General features: G+C 32.9%; 2 protein-coding genes across 4 annotated transcripts; one reads left to right on the top strand and one right to left on the bottom strand.

Annotated features, from left to right (window-relative positions):
• Positions 1 to 12,690: 12,690 nt before the first annotated feature.
• LOC119632382 (zinc finger protein 235-like) lies at positions 12,691 to 14,141 on the bottom strand. Its single transcript, XM_038025273.1, has 2 exons — positions 13,636 to 14,141; positions 12,691 to 13,574 (listed from the first exon to the last, which is right to left on the bottom strand). Exons 1-2 carry the CDS (start codon positions 14,056 to 14,058, stop codon positions 12,900 to 12,902), a joined length of 1,098 nt encoding a protein of 365 aa, XP_037881201.1. The 5' UTR covers positions 14,059 to 14,141; the 3' UTR covers positions 12,691 to 12,899.
• Positions 14,142 to 14,946: 805 nt separating this feature from the next.
• Positions 14,947 to 16,366, top strand: LOC119631783 (cytosolic Fe-S cluster assembly factor NUBP2 homolog). Of its 3 annotated transcripts, none has more exons than XM_038024281.1 (4): positions 14,947 to 15,072; positions 15,374 to 15,513; positions 15,572 to 16,014; positions 16,070 to 16,366. In XM_038024281.1, the coding sequence occupies exons 2-4, from the start codon at positions 15,403 to 15,405 to the stop codon at positions 16,284 to 16,286; spliced, it is 771 nt and encodes a 256-aa protein (XP_037880209.1). In that variant the 5' UTR covers positions 14,947 to 15,072; positions 15,374 to 15,402; the 3' UTR covers positions 16,287 to 16,366. The 3 variants fall into 3 exon arrangements, with proteins under 3 accessions (XP_037880209.1, XP_037880208.1, XP_037880207.1); XM_038024279.1 differs by lacking the exon at positions 14,947 to 15,072 and adding an exon at positions 15,287 to 15,305; XM_038024280.1 differs by lacking the exon at positions 14,947 to 15,072 and having other exon boundaries at positions 15,113 to 15,513.
• The last annotated feature ends 797 nt before the right edge of the window (positions 16,367 to 17,163 follow it).

Genomic DNA, 17,163 nt, shown 5'->3' with positions numbered 1-17,163 from the left:
GAAAGAGAATTTGGTAAATATATTTAATTTTAAACATTTTCTATATTATATTTGCATATATAATATTAGCAATAATTTCTTATGCTTATTTATTAAAACGCTTTTGTTTGGTTTCATAACTTGGAATACTTTGGTGGTACTTGGCAGTGTTGTTGCAAACTGTTCTTCTTTTTTCAAGTTTGCTATTGGTTCATGAAATATCCATTGAAATTTTGAAATAAATTTTGGATTCTTAATCTCTCTTCTATAAAGAAGACGAACATGAGTGAAGAGAATGAAAAAAGAAAAAAGCTGCGTTGAGAGCGGTTTTTTTTTTTTTTGTTTTTTTTTTTTCAGTTTAAATATGCTTCTCACTCAATGTCACTTCTCGAAAATTTAACATTAAACACATTGGTTCACTAGTGTATGTTGCTCAACAAGTCTTATGTAAAAGTGGTTCATTTCTAGGTTTAATTTAGCTATAAATTTAAGTATTTCAAAACACACCCCATCACATGCATTAATATTTAAGTGAAATTAAATGATTGAACCACAGTTTATGTATATGTATATAAGCGTGTATGCGTGAGAAGGTATATTCAAACATACACATATATATATATATATATATATATATAAATATATATGGATAATAATATCTATAAATATATACACATATATATATATACACACATATTAAATATATATATATATATATATATATATATATATACGTATACATATACATCAAATTTATTCATTTGATTAAATTATTTTACCATGAACCATTTTGAGAGTTATGAACCAAAACAAAAGTTGTGTTAGTTATTTTACAGTTAAATAAACTTTTAAAAAGTTTTTTTTTTTTTTTTAAATTTGAGATTTTATACGTACAAAATACAAATAGGAATTTTTAAAATTTGATTAAGTTAGTTGTGCGAAGCGTCGGTTAGATAGATGTTTATAAATATTAATTGGGTTTCTATTTATTGTTATTGAAACCAATATGTGGTTTCGTTAATCTCTCTTATAACCGGCAAATGTTCTCAGAGAGATTGTTTAGCATCCGTATCAAAACAGCATCACGGAAGGACATTTGTGATACGGTGTTTTAACCGCATACAAAAACCTTCCCGCTTTTTTAAACTTGCATTGATATCTTTTTCTTTTTCTCTGTTTCTTTTTTCCCTCCTCTTTCCAAAAAATATATTTTTTTCTTTTCTAGAACATATAGCAGCTGCACCATCAGTATTTCGCAGTTATCTTATCTCATCAAATCAATATCAATCCAATAGAAAATCATTCGACTCCAGAATTGGAGGTTTTTATCCTCCATCTTCGTCGTCTTCGTTTGAGCAGGGCTCTCTTACCCCGACTTCATCAACAGAAGCTCGTAAGAGTTTGAAAAAACCTTTAACTAAGAAGCGCGTATTATGTAGCAGTCAGAATGATCTCTCTAAGAAGGAAACAAAGCATCCATGTGCCATTAAATCATTACAGCGCAGGATAGTCAATAGAGAAGGTACACCGGTACTGGATGAAATTGACGATTATTATTCGGCTCCCGAAAGTGGTTATGCAAATGATCCGAAATTGAGAAGACGTTGCGTGGTGGTGATTGAGCAAAGTGCGGAGATGCGTCGAGGAGAGATAGCCTATTATAATGAGCTTTTAGAGCGCCAAAGGACTATGTTGAAAAAAAATGCTTTGAAAAAGCAAATGGAGAAGAAACAGCAAATGGCAAAAAATTCAAGAATTGGGGAAAAAAATAAAGAAATCCATAAGAGTAACGTCTCGGCGAACATTATTGAACATGAACATGGGGTAGTGAATGTAAGCAGTCAAGAAGCACTTTATTTACCAGTATCTTTGGCAAAAGCGGTAAAGGATATAGTACCCGAAGGCTCAGAAAAACCTGAAAAAACTCAAAATAAAGAAAGTAACTCGACACATGCTATAACAAATGATACTGCGGATGAAGTAGAACTTAGTAAAGAATGGACTAAACAAACTGGAGGTCTTTTGACCGCTGCAGAGTTTCCAGAACAAGCTGTTATTTTACCCGCTCTTAACACGTTGGATAGGGAACAATCAACCGCGGAAATAACTGCTGAGATTCATAAACATGAAGAAGAAAATAACCAGAGTAAAGTAACAGAGTTATCAACTGAATTGGAACTTCTTGCTGGTCTAGCAGATTTTCTACCACCCGTTAGTTCCCCAACACATTCAGGACAATTACCCGTTAGTCAGTCTCTTGAAAGCCTTTTGGATGCACAAATGGATGGGCCGGTAGTGCCGTCGAATAATGTAAAAGAAAACGGAGAAGCTGATGCACCTTTATTAGGATCACTGCTGCCATTATCGTTAACGCAATGTGAAACTCCAGAAGAAACTATTGAGAAGATCTTGAAAGAGGCGGTTGGAAATGTTCTTGAAATGGGTGACGTATCACAAGAAGATAAGTTGGCGGAAACTTCAATTGAATTGAATTCTATGATGAACTTAGAAAAGGTAAAGGAGCCAGTAATTAAACAAATCGAACGTGACCAGCATGCTAAAGAAACACTGCAGGTAATGAATAAAAGCCAATTAATTGAAAATAATTCCGAGCCGATTGAATTGGGTTCTAGAACGGAGGAAGTGCAAATTACACACAATGAGACTAACGTTACATCTGGTAATGTAATAAAGTCCACCTTTGATGTAGGAACTGATTCTCTAGTTAGTGTCAATTTCCTCACTGTAGACGAAAATGACAAATCTACTAAATTATTGCCACCTAAACATGCTATCCAGAGTCCGATACGTAATTTAAACGATTCCGAATGTTTCGAAACTTGTATTGAATCGCATGTTTTAGATGATGCTGCATCGAAGCCAGTGAACAATCCTGAAATTAATAAAAAACTAAGTGATGATGGTAAATCTCCTTCAAATGCATTTATTTCGCCAATTTTTGCCACAAAATCTTTGAAAATACGAGTTAAGCGTACTAACTTTCAAAAGCAGATTGCTGAATGGAAAATTGAGTCTGTGGACCATCAGAACTCTGCGGAATCTGCCGTCATTAAATTGACTGAGAGCGAGAATAAAAAGCCAACAGAACCAGTTAAAAGTATTTTAAAATCACCGCTCAAGGAGGATGATAATTTAGGACGTAAAGTAAGATTTGATGAATCATGTGAGAAGTACAGCAACGAAAAATCGGGCAATTCTCAAAAGTATCCAAAAACGAAGTTTACGAGAAAATTGTTAGAAGCTACGAATAGTCGCCAGACCACCAATACTGCGGCAGCATTGGAACCGTCAGTAGATGTCAGAAAATCAAAGAAGAAGAAAATTAAAAAATTAAACGAGAACACTTTAAGGGCAGCTGAGACAATTATAATGTTCAGTAATATGAGTGCTGAATTGGCGCTAGCGGAACCGCCAACTTTGGAAGTGACGGAAAAATCGCAGAAAAAATTTCAAGAAAAGGAAGATGAATTAAACTCATTGCAAAATCACACGGATACTAGCCTTTTTGCCGAAATGCTAGAATCATCTATTAAGGAGCGTGTGTTGGAAACAGCTGGTATATTAAGCACAGAAGCGACAATAAGTATAACGCCACCTGTATCTACTACTACTCCAACTATAGCAACTGTAAAGCCCGCGCGTTTGTCTAAAAGTACTGAACCCGCTTTGTCCGTGCCTACATTGGAATCTGAAAGCGCTGTTGAACAGTATACTGCAGACATATTGCCTGAGTACGATGAGGCCGCAGCTAATAGCGAACTCTTGTTAGATAGTACCGAGGCCTTGAGAAGTTTGTCTCACAAAAGCAAAAAGATACCCAAGAAAACACCCACACCACCAGAGCCCCCAGATGGAAAATGCAAGCAAGACAGCAATGGTTATGGGGTAGACGGGGTGGCAGACGGTACTGATGTCGACGATGTACATGTATTTCAGGAAGAGCTTTTGCCTATACCTTCTGTGAATGAACACATTTTAGACGATTTAGTCAATGGAAGACCGCCATTGGGCTCAGGTGCTCCAATACGTGACGAATACATGCGCATTGAGGCAACAGCTACCGTCCCAGCGAATTTATTTAACGATGAAAGTCGTGATGTACCCACACCGATACCCACAGCGCAGAACAACCAAAACAACGAGACGATAGCGGATTCATCCGATCATGAAGTATCTTCAACTCAAGAAACTTTCGATATGCCCACCAAAAGATGCCATAGTCGTTCCAACTCTACATTAGATCTTAACGTAAACAATGGTAACAATTTGAATTTGTCAATCAATAAGACAAGCCCGAGCAGTAAATGCTTAGAACCAATGGATTCGTTAAGTCTAATCGGAACTGCCCCATTGTTGCTGCAAAATAATCAGGTCGACACCACGCATCATTTACCTAAAAACTGTTCTTTGGCTAAGCGGCGAATGCGTAAATCATCTACCCACGATGGTATAATGCAAAATGAAATAGCCGCTAATACCCCGTTTGGAAAGCGGCGCAAAACGTTGTGCCCCGAACCGAATGCGGAAAGTGGATTAAACGGTATGACTGACGTTGATAATGTAGGTGCTGTCATAGATGTCGTAGGAAGTGGAAACGAAAGCGCAGGTAACGGAGGAGGGACTTCACCTAGTACCACTACTTTTGCAGAGGAAATTGTACCATCCCAAGTGATGCGTAAGCGTAGCACGAAAAATTCAAAGGAACACCATCATAACAAGAAAAAATCAAAAGCTAATCACTCCTCCAATGATTCTAAAATTAAAACCGATACTCCTGTTATAAATGGAGACAATCCACAGCAGTCTCTACCCGTGACAATACCAATTGGTAAGATTAAGCGGACATTGTCACCTAGTAGAACACCCACCCCGCCACGCAATAACACTAGTCATCAGGCTGGTATTAAGCCACCCAGCAACAATAACAAAGAAAAGCGTTCTGAATGTGATAGCCCGGCGGAACAAAAAAGTGTAAAGCAACACAAGTCCACCAGTAGCGATAAGCTACAGAGAGAAAAATCCAGTGATGGAAGATATTCAAAATCGTCTTCATCGTCCATTTCTTCGTCCCCTCCCTCCTCTTCTAAATCAGTTTCAAGCCATCGATCATCTTCCCACTCTAGCTCTTTCGCCACATTCTCGAATTCCGACTCCTCACACACAGCGAATACAAAAACCAGCGGTGGATGCGGTGGTCTTTTATCACACGCCACGACTCAATCAGCAACAACCATAGCAGACCCAATCAAAACGAAACCACCGCCCACTTCGTCTGGCAACCAAGTGCGCAAAAAACATAAGCACAACAATTAGTGGCTTGAGTTCTCGCGTTTGCGCAATTGTTGCGTACCGCTTAAGAAGAGGTTGCTCATCAACTATAAAGGTAGTTCTCTTTTGTGTAGTAGTTTAATTTTTTTTTTCTAATTTTCTTTCCGCAAATATAGGTTTTATTAGATAATAATTATTACATCTTAAAAAATTTTAAGAATTAGTAAAAGATAATGAATTCAAGTACTTTTAAAGACCCCCCCCCCCCCCCAAAAAAAAAAAAAAAAAAAAAAAAAAAGAGACACACACACACACATACATGCAAACACACATACACACACTCATACACACACACAACGATTACGATTTTATGTTTTGATACCCACCACCCAATGACGCGGGGGGTGTACCGATTTGGTCATTTTGATCGTACACTTGGATATCCGTAATGCAGATGGCCTTAAGGCGTAACTTTCTTAATTTGACTTAGCTGCGTCTGTTTGTCTGCGGAACTCACAAAGTCGCAAATATTAGGTTTTTAAGGTTGTACAATAAATACTTTAAGTATTTAAAATTTTTTTTTTTTTTATCTCTGTAACCTATCATAAATATTATTAGTGGCTTTAATGTTGTTTCAATTTTTTCGAAAACAATTTATAGAAACAAAAAAAAAATAAATTAATTTTAATTGAATTTATAAAAAATTACAATGCACGCCCTTCCCTTCTTCTCCTTCTGTCGCCATCTGACATATGCCATTTTTCGTTATATAAGCTATAAATCATTTATAGCAAAGATATGGTCGGTCACCCGGAAGATGCAGAAGAATTTGTGATCATTCTCAGCTAACAGGTCGCAATTACAACACATGCGTATTATACTCGTCGCTTAATCCTTAAAAAAATTTAAATGTAATCTAAATTAATTCCTCGGTTATTTTATAAATAGTAAATATAAATGAATAAAAATTGTAATAGTTTTACAATTTTTTGCAAACTATATAAAAGACTTTTATGCCAATATTTTAATGATTCCGTTGTTAGGCATTTTTAAGCCGTTGTTTTTAAATCCGCAACGTTTCCCCGCCTTCATTGACGATCGTTGTTAAACCGAAAAAGAGCAAAGTTTTGTAAAAAATTAGAAAGCCTTGATTTCGTTGATTTCGCTGATTTCAATTAATTAATTCAACAACTGTGTAATAAAGGTTTTTCTCTGACAGAAGTCAAATAGTAGTAGGCGTCTCTGTAGACTTCTTAGACTTGGCAGATAGAGATACTTGTATGCGCCAATTGCCCGTACGCTATATACTTGCTCTGCTTTTTTATTTCATTTTGCTGCATTTGCTGCAGACAGTCACTCACTCACTCGCTCGGAAACTTGTCACCTATATGTTTAATCGGACTTAATTATTTATTATCTCTTAAAAGTGCCGGTTAGTTACACTCAAAGGGCTAAAACAAAAACCTTCAATAAAAAGACGTCAACTCGGTAACAAATGGCTTTTGTCATCTATAACCTAGAACAATTTTCATCGATTCGGTTTGAAGAATATATATATATATAACATGTATAGAGATTGGACATGGTAAAGCAGGACCCTCACACATCTTCTCGATAGCTTTCACGATTACTTTGTACTACAGCGTATGCAATAATGTTGAAATCGATGCATTAAATGCTAAGTGGTGGGTGTCCAAGGTTCGCTTTGAAGCGAATGTAGCTTTTTTGTTCATACGTAAAAATATGTAAAGTATAGAATTAAACATTTAATATTATATGATATAAATATATTTTGAAGTTGAGAGAGGGTAGCGCTCAGACCCAAAGGTAGTAGTAGAGGGCAGGTGCAGGCATTTTTTTTTTTTTTTTTTTTTTTTTGTACCTTCTTCTATTATTCCTTTTAAAACCATTTAATTATATACATTTTTACTTTAATTTTTATTTGTTTTTTTTAAATCTTTATTTGTGTTTTGTTTTTAATATAATAAAAATTTCTTACACGTAATATATAATATAATTATTAATATTTAAAATTACGACTTTGAAAGTGAATGAATGGATGCATCAATCAATAAATAACTATGTACAAATCAATAAATACATCCATGCATTCATACACGTACATACATACATATTATTTTATGTTTTAAAAAGATTTAACTATATACATATAATTCTTATACATCTACAACAAACATTTAAAAGAAGATTTACGTAACGGTAACGATGAAATTATATCAAACAAGCAGCAACAACAACAAGAAAAATGTTTGTGCTATCAAGTAATAATAATAATAAAGAAATGTATTTGCAACACAACAAAAAATCGAATTCTTTTTATTTATTATTTATTTCTTCTCTCTATAGAAGAGAATTAAGAAAAAGATGATAATTTTTTCTGTTCAAAATAAAAATTAAGACGAACCAAATTACTTGGGCCTGAATGCTTTAAGCGCTGCTTTTGCCAGTAACACAGTAAAGAATATCATCAACGATAAAAAGCCCGATGGCTAACACCAATAAAAGTTGATTACAAATTATTCTCGCTGCCTTTGGTTGATTAAAAAAGTTATTCGCTTCATCGCTGCAGTATGGGCTGTTTTGATATGGAAGTTATTTGTGTATATATATATATATGCACGTATATATAAGCATATATATACGCATATAAGCATATATATAAGCATATATATAAGCATATATATACATGTATATATTTGCATACATATATGTATATATACATATTAAGGTATATTGAATGCTGGGAGCAATAAAATTTATGCTCTGTCTATCTCTCTCTCTCTCTCTCTCTCTCTCTATTTCTTTCTCTTTCTCCACCTCTCTCTTGCGTTTATAAAATCTTCGGCCGACAAAATGAATGTGCGGTCCATTGGTTCTTTTCTTATGAGTTATGGTAGTAACAATAAAAAGAAATAAAAAAAAACCTAAATTAATAAAGTTTGTTAACTATATATATACGTATATATATATATATATATATATATATTTCTTTTTGTATTAAGTATAATATTGCGCGGCCTATATTAATTTTGTCTCTTAGTGCCGTCCAATAAAAATGAGAAATTGGGATAACAATGCTTTTATTGCGTCTACGTAACGTTCCGTAGCGAAATCTGGAAAGATGTCGTCTACATTAGGTTATGTGAAAGTGCGAACATTTAATGAAACGATTCCGTGATATTTTTGAAACATGAACTTTAATTCTATTTTGAACATTTCGATGCATTTTCGAAAAGGTAAAGACACGATTAAAAAGAGCTTGCAAACTTTTGCGCATCGATTTCGATCTCGAGATTACTTTGAGCTTATGAAGTACAAGAGTTCAATCAATACAATTCTAATCGATACTTGACAAATACAGACACAATTATTGTCGACACTTACTAATCAATTTAGAAGCTTGCCTGCCTAAATGCTTGTTTTTGAAATTTGTTGGACTTTCGCTACGAATTTTGTACATACACGCAACATGTTTGAATTTATAAAAATTTTTATGTATTATTTATATTGAAATGTCCTATCTATATTGTATTCGAAATATGTATAATGCTTGTACTATATATAATAATTAACAATTAATTGCATTAACAATATGATCAGTTTGTATAAAGAACGAAAGCAATTGTAATAAAATTATTATGTTTGTAGAAATTTCTTGGTTAAAAAAATGTTAAAATTAAGCAACCAAAAATTCAAAATTATAAAAACAATCATTAATCGTTAATCATAATAATATGTATAGAAGTATAGAAGCATGCATCGGAGACCGCAAAATGTGTATTCTCGAATAGCGTCAATGCTCATGAATCAATTTGCACATATCTGAGACCTTCTCGAATTTGTTAAATTTTTTTTTTTAAATACTCGTCAAATTAAATTTAAAAAATATTCTTAATCGTTACCAAAAATTGGTAAATTTCGACATTTTCTCTTAGCTCTTAACCCTTAGCAGTGTGTTGTGTATAGATTTAGTTTGAATCCTAAATTTCTTCTTAGTTGAAACGGACCAAGGCTTCATTCGATTCCAATTCAAAAAAAAAAAAAAAAATCCTATATAAGCAAGGTGAAGTATAATAGTAGTAGTGTTCCTTCTTTTTTTATTTTTTAATTTTCAAAATACGTATAATATGCTGAATAGTATCGATGTAGTCATTGGAGTGAGTGGATTTTCGCTCAAGTATTGAACACAAGCCAGTGGTGATTGGGTATAAATGAATCCAACTCACCCCCAACGTAATTTTGTGCAATTTTTTTTTTTTTTTTTTTTTTTTTTTTTAAATTAAATCCTATTCTTATATATTCTATTAATATTCTACTCTCTATTATCACAGCTTATATAGGTTAGATAACAGTTTGATTATTTCAAAAATAATTAAAATCAAAAAAAATTTTTACTATACTTTATTTCTTGTATATGAAATCATTCGCTCTTTAATGCATACATTACTATGCAAATGCAAGCGAGCGCACGTATGCAAAATCTCATTGTACATGCGTATCAGTCTAATTTTTTATGTTCACTGTATATGCTAAAGGAAAGGTACATATGTGTGTTTATTATTTAATATGATGACTTCTAATCGGCACATAAGGCAAATTAGGCAAGAAGAATTTATTATTATGGAGATCAATTGAAAGGCCTTAAAAGTAATTGTGAGCTACAAAGCTGAACAAGTTAATTTGTTCAATAACCAAGTGTCGCTCATCGATTCAAGGAGATGGAGGTCAGTAATGACTCACCGATCGGATCGCAAGCAACTACTTAATCTCAGCCATGAAGTTTGGGAAATTGCTTTTCAGTTGCATCTTCCAAAAACCTCTTCGGGTTTGTGCGTTCTTTTTCTCAGTTTTTATGCGTTTGCGGTACGGTTTACTTTTTCCTTTTCGGAAATGAAAAATAATTATTTGCATCAAAAATGCACTTATATTCTCGCTTACTTCGTAGCTGAATGAATATTTTCTTAAAATATCGGCACGCTTGGTCTCTCCCATTCTAGATAGATTTTTCGACGAATGGAAGAACAAAACCCACGACTAATATCTCTAGAACGCTACAAATGGAAACGCGGGCAGACAGAGAGCAGCGAAAAACAAGCCAGCAAGCAAGAGAAAAATAAGCCACAGAGTTGTTATTTATGATTCATATCAGTCATTCTTGATTTGCGCCCAAAAGCGTCCCCGCTTAGTGTTCAAATCAAAATTTCGCTGCGTTGTGCATTAGGTATGCGAATATGAATGTAGACAAAAACCTGTCTGGGTATATACGAGCGAAATATAATTTTTTTTTTTTTTTTTTAATGAAAGCATAACAATTAGTATATCTAGGTGGCGGGAAGCTATGAGAAAGAAATATTTCAAAATTCCTCCTTTAATAAATATCTAATTACATTTAACAAACAATAAGTTTACTTCCTGACACTTTTATCATATTCATTTTTGTTTTTTTTTATTATATTTCTATTCTACAGGCATTACGTGTAAACGTTACGTCAAGGTGTTAAAAACGGAATGACACAAATATTGAATCACCTTTAACGATCGGAACAGTAAAATAAAGCACAATATAATAGTTATTTTTCTCTTCGTTGTTTTTGCCTTTAAACTCTGCTTTTAGTTCCTTTACCTCACGCATTCAAGAGATTTGAAGTACTCCTGATCGAGAGCAATCTACTACACGGTGTCTTCGTTTCATATTCACATATATAGAAATTAATTGGAGTTTATTAAGAGTAAAAACATTTTTTATCATTCTTTTTTTTAAATCTATTATTACGTTATTTAAGCTATAAAATTCTTTACTATTATACTTTAAATCATAATTAATGCATTTTAATGTTAGTTCTCATGATCGATCCCATTGCATACGTGGAATGTGGATCTCTTTTTTTTTTCGTAGAATTAAGACTGTAAATGATGGAACTTACTAAGCCAACGTCTCAAATTAATAGTTATTGATACGTTTATTATTATATCACTGGTCAGTTTTTCCAATTCATCTTCCGCTTTATTTGGATCTATAACCGTATATGTAGGTTTAAAAGTTTACAAATTGCATACGTTAAATTAAAGAACGAATGGAATTAAAAAAATTCCCTAAATAAAATAATTTGATTTTATTGTTCTTGACAATGTTGCCGTTCACTCTCTAAGCGACAACAAACGAACCTTTACATTTTCGCTTTTTACTTTCTTTTGGCAGGCGAACTTAGATTCTTGTGCATTTGCAACTTTTTATAATTTCGGTCATCGAGAAAATCAAAGTTTTTCTTTCTTCTTCGATGTCTAACACATTGATGAACGTTTGTATGCGGTCCATAAACACCTTGTCGTCGAATTTTAATCTCCACATAATTGATGGTACTGTAAATATCATATATATATGATTTCTGAGCATAATTAAGGACGATATCTCGCGGAATATTCATATTCTAAATTAAACAAATGACTGTCCAAAACCAAAAGTGACTATATCGTAAGCATCGTATATAAAGATTTTCGATTTCGAGACATAAAGAGGTTCTAATGTTTTTTCCGCATAGAAATTTGACAAAATTGTCGAAGCATAAATTTATAGTAAAATTTAATTATTTAAGTATTAATTATATAATATATTCAAGTATATTACTGTATATTCAAGTACATCAAGCCAATGAAGTTCGATTAGATGTTCCATGTTTATAACACAGAGAATTACACATCGTAAATATCCAAGAGGCTTAATAGCGGAAACGATTTGACTATATCTGTCTGCTTGCTGTCGTCACGAGTACAACATGAAATATTATCCAAAAGAACAACATTTTCGTTCTGTCAAATGAAGCTCAGAAATTGGCAAATCCGTCCACAGTTCGCACAAGACTTAATATAAAATTATTATATAGGATCCAGAGTATCAATGTGTATTTCATTTTTCTTCTTTTTAAATTTAAAGTCAAATATTTTTTTTAAATGGATTTTTTTTTTATATCTTGCAATTAATATATATATATAATATTATTAATAGTTATAATAACTTACTGAAAACCTCCGGGCTGCATAGTAAGTTGGTAATGATCCAAATCGAAAGGTAGTTCCATTCTTGTTTTTAGTATTATTATATATATGCCAAATGCATATTTTGTTATTAATGGATATTTTAGATTATCAAATTCCACCAAAAAAACTATTTTATTTATATTCTGTAAATACTGATACAGCTGAGCAATATGGTACGGAAAGAAAAGATAAATAAAAAAAAGTCTCCAAATTTAATAAATTTATTGTAGATTATTAACAAAAAACCTAAACAGAAGCGTGTAGAAATCTAACATTAATTTTCTAAGAGCAAACGATTGAATCGATTTTAGTTTAATATGAATTTTTTTTGCTAGTTTTTCCGAGTGTGTATAATTTTAAGTTTTTATAATCTTTTCTTTCTTTAGCAAAAACTTGAGCAAGAAAAATATTCCGTCTAATTTTTTGAAATCCATTTTTAATGTGAAACTTAATATAACACATTCTCTTATTGCATTTATTAAGTTGAATGTTTTTATAAATCAATATATTTTTGAATAATTCAAGTAGATCGTATCATAGATCGTATTAAAAACAAAGAATTGTGAATTGTTCAATTAATTAATTAAAGTTTTATTTGCTATTTTATGTTTCGTCTTCATATGAGAAGTTAAGCCAGGTGATTGATTGAAAGCCGCTCCACAAATATTACACTTGTGCTCACGTAAATTTAAATGAATTTTCATGTGGGCACTTAATCGTTTTTTAGTTTTAAAAGTGGCCGGACATCTTGTACAATGTACCGCACGTTCTTCACTATGCATAACCTTGTGCTCACGCAAATGACAGCCATCGAAAAAGCTTTTATTACATATATCACACGTATAGGTACGTTTATTTTCATGACGCTGAAGGTGACCGTTAAATTCACTTGACGTTACAAACGATTTACCACAGAACATGCATAAGTATGAACGTTCACCAGTGTGACGACGATCGTGTAGTTTCAATTCCATGCGAGTATAGAACTTTTTTGGACATTTTGGGCACGCGTGTTCTTTTTGACCGCTATGACGTATAACATGACGTTGAAGAACGTACTTATCCTTAAACGCGGCACCGCACAATTCGCACTTGTGCTCACGCGGCTGATCAAATACTTTACGCGGTCGACCACTACGAAATTTAACCTGGATTTTACAAACACGTTGTTTTTTCGGTGAATTCAAAATTTCATTAATCAAAGGGTTGCTTGTTTGCGACGCAGTCGCCGATTCTAGTACGGTGAACACCTTTACAAATAAATGCTTTGAATAAAACTACAATAACTCTTGTTAATATTGCAAGAACTACCTGCGATTTTATAGTTTCCGTGCGAGTTTTGTCGTTTACTATGGACGACTTATCTGACATATCCTCAACAATTGCCGCCGAAATATTTTCATCATCATTTTTTAAATAAACGATATCATCGTCACACACTCCGTCAGCGTATACTTCATCATCACACATTTCATCGACAAATTCTTCGCTGGCATACACTTCCTCATCGTACTCTTCAGCATCGCATTCTTCATCAATGCACTCATCATCATCACCATACTCTCCATCCAGTTGATAATCAATTTTTTGCATTTTGATTTCAGTGTAATGTTCGGATAAATGCTTTATTAATTGGTCAGGTGTTCCGAAGATTTCTTTGCATTTGGAACAATGAAATGATAAAAATCGTTCATCATTTATAAATATAACACCGCAGAGATTTTTATTATCCATTCGAGCCACTTTGATTGACGCTGAACAGTTTCCTTTTTTTCCTCTTCTTTTTTTTTAAGAATTAAGAATTATATGACTAGTGTGACCAGATCAAAAATTTTTTAATTTTAGATATTGGTTATTAAGAGATGTTTTAAAGCAATATTAAATATTGTATTGCTGATCTTTGGGTCCGTGCTATAAAGAACTCGCAGCGGCAATTCAATTTTATATGAAACTAAGACCGATCTGTATAAGTTTTTCGCAATTTGTAAATAATGCCAACCTTTACAGATAAAAACAACATGGAAGTAATGACCAAAAAAAAGCGGTAAAGAGGAGGTAAAAAGAAAATTCATAAAAGACTTGAAAAAATTTGTGAAGAAAAAACTGGAATAAAAGAGTAGAGAAAGGCGGAAAAAAATGTAGTGACTTACATATCAAAGTTCATCTTCTTTTATTTTTTCTGCTTTAACAAGCAAAACGAGGTTTTCTATATAGAAGGAGGCGAAAATATCTTATGATTAGCTCTTCCACATAAAAAATCGTTCCATTAAATTGAAATTGCAATTTTGTTGGCTGTTTCTTCCTAAATTTGGCAAATTACTTAGGGAAGTGCCACCGTCTTCGTAAATACGATTGGTATTTGTAAAAGATAGTGTATAGAAAATAGGTTAAAGGAAGATTATTCATAAAATGCTCTAAGAAAAAAGTGCTACTGAATTTATACAGTACTGATATTTCTAGCTTGGCTTCATTGTCGCAAATATCATTTTTTTAATATTAAATTAGAAATAGATAAAAAATAGTTTAAGGAAATTTTGTTTTTCTTAATAAAAATAACCTTTACTACGTAAGTATATATATGCCTTATGTATATATATCTTCTTCTTCGTTGTTTTAGTTTTCTTTCCACGAGTTTTTTGATATCTTCCGCAGTAAATTTTTTTTATAATAATGAAAGCTTTTTGTTTACTATCCGCATGATTGTTTTCATGAATAATGCAAAAACTTAGCATCACTTACAAGCTCTGAGTAAGTTACATATATATATACATATGTTTGTTAATTGTGGCTTTGGCTATCGATAAACTTACTATCAATCCGTGTCGTTGACGCCATTTTCTTGTTGATATCTGACTCAAAATATTTATTAATGTTTATATTCATTTTTCTTCTTCTCTTACTATGCAAACCATATGTTGCTTATTTTTATTTACATTAATTTTCTTCTTCTTACTTTCTACGCCATATGTGCAACAAAAAAAGTAAAAGTCAAACACTTTTAGATAGTTAGTGGGCAAGTCAAGCAAGGAAAGATTTTTTCTGTTTACAGTTTGCAATTCGAAATTACAAATCTTGGAAATGTTGGATAAGGTTAAGCATATTATATTGGTATTATCTGGTAAAGGTGGTGTTGGCAAATCTACAGTAAGTACTCAAACAGCTTTGGCTCTACGGGAAAATGGATTAAAGGTAATTACGACTTCATAAATCTTAGAATCACAATTTTTTCTCAACGTTGCATTTTTAGGTAGGCCTGCTTGATATAGACTTATGTGGCCCTTCAGTACCATATTTGCTAGGATTGGAGCAATGCGAAATTTATCAGTGCGAAGATGGCTGGGTGCCTATCTATACAGATGCAAGTAAAACATTGGCCGTTATGTCCATTGGATTTTTGTTAAAAAATCGTAACGATCCAATTATATGGAGGGGTCCCAAGAAAACCATGATGATCAAAACATTCCTAAATGATGTAAAATGGGACGACTTGGATTATCTAATTATAGATACACCACCCGGTACATCAGATGAGCACATAACAGTAATGGAATGTATGCGAGATGTGCGTTGCGATGGTGCTATTATTGTCACCACGCCCCAGGGCGTTGCTTTGGATGACGTACGTAAAGAGTTAACATTTTGCAAAAAGACGGGGATACGTATATTAGGTATATTGGAAAATATGAGTGGGTATGTATGTGTTAAGTAGTATTCGACGCTTTAAGTAACAATTTTTTGTTTTAAGATTTGTGTGTCCATCCTGTTCAAATTGTACTAATATCTTCTCGTCAAACGGTGGGGCTGAATTAGCAAAATTGGCTGGCGTTCCTCATTTAGGTACTGTGCCTATCGATCCACGAATGGGAGTTTTAACCGGTACAACTTCTTCAGTTCTCAAAGAGATTCCAGAATCAAATACAGCTACAACTTTTAAAAACTTGATTCAAAAAATTGTGGTTTAATGTAACATTTATAAATTTTATAAATGCCAAGTTTTTTGATCGCCAAAAAATACGTACCAGGGATTCCAAAAAGTCAATGCATTTTTGTTAAAAATTAAAATATGCTGTTTGTTTGCCTATTAGTGATTGTCTTTCGAATTTCAAAGCTACAAAGCTGAAGTCCGCCGAAGAAAGTTTGAATGATTCATCCAAAATGGGCAGATAATTTTTAGGAAAATACATAAAAGGGAAAATCTCCAGGATTCGTCACTAATTTACAGAGTATAGTAAATGTTGAATCGAAAGTTTAGTATTCGCTTCAAAGGTATTCTCGATTTGCTAATAAAAGTTGCGCAATTTTTAAATAGTTACAAGGAAATTGTTATAGTGGGTATTAAATTAATTATTTTATGTTAACTTCGTTATAATCGGTCCAGCAACAAAGATGTTAACTTAAAGTGCCATCTATCAAAACCTAGTGACACTTCAAAATTTCTTGAGATGGAGTAAGTTTTATATGCAAGTTCCACTTGAACCGAATGAATTGTTTCGTTCATGCGTGTACAACGCACATTCATTTCATTGATCCAGATCATTAATATATGGATTAAATATATTGTCGCGGTAATTGCATTTGATAATATAAGTTCACATTAAAGCCATTTGTGATGGTGGTGAAATCAAAATTTTGCAGTATGTTAGGAAACTAGTAAAAGCGAACAAAGAAATTAAGGTGCGTTACGCAAGTCGCGAGTAACGAAACGATTAATAAAAATTTAGTATGTAAACAGTATTAAAAAAATTCACCGCGAAATTCAGTGAATAAGAGGATTAACAGAAATATCCGAATAAGGTCTGGTGTTCGTTTAAAGATTTATACGCAAACGATTTGTTCCTT

The sequence above is a fragment of the Glossina fuscipes genome, unplaced genomic scaffold (assembly GCF_014805625.2).
Source record: "Glossina fuscipes isolate IAEA_lab_2018 unplaced genomic scaffold, Yale_Gfus_2 1, whole genome shotgun sequence".
Lineage (NCBI taxonomy): Eukaryota > Metazoa > Arthropoda > Insecta > Diptera > Glossinidae > Glossina > Glossina fuscipes.
This window is presented reverse-complemented; position numbering and strand designations above follow the sequence as displayed.

Excerpts from the sequence above, each read along its gene's own strand:
- LOC119632382 (XM_038025273.1), bottom strand. The coding sequence starts at position 14,058 with ATGGATAATAAAAATCTCTGCGGTGTTATATTTATAAATGATGAACGA. Across the intron at positions 13,575-13,635 it reads CGGAAACTATAAAATCGCAG|GTGTTCACCGTACTAGAATC; the intron begins GTAGTTCTTGCA and ends TTATTTGTAAAG.
- LOC119631783 (XM_038024279.1), top strand. Across the intron at positions 15,514-15,571 it reads TACGGGAAAATGGATTAAAG|GTAGGCCTGCTTGATATAGA; the intron begins GTAATTACGACT and ends TTGCATTTTTAG. Across the intron at positions 16,015-16,069 it reads ATATTGGAAAATATGAGTGG|ATTTGTGTGTCCATCCTGTT; the intron begins GTATGTATGTGT and ends TTTTGTTTTAAG.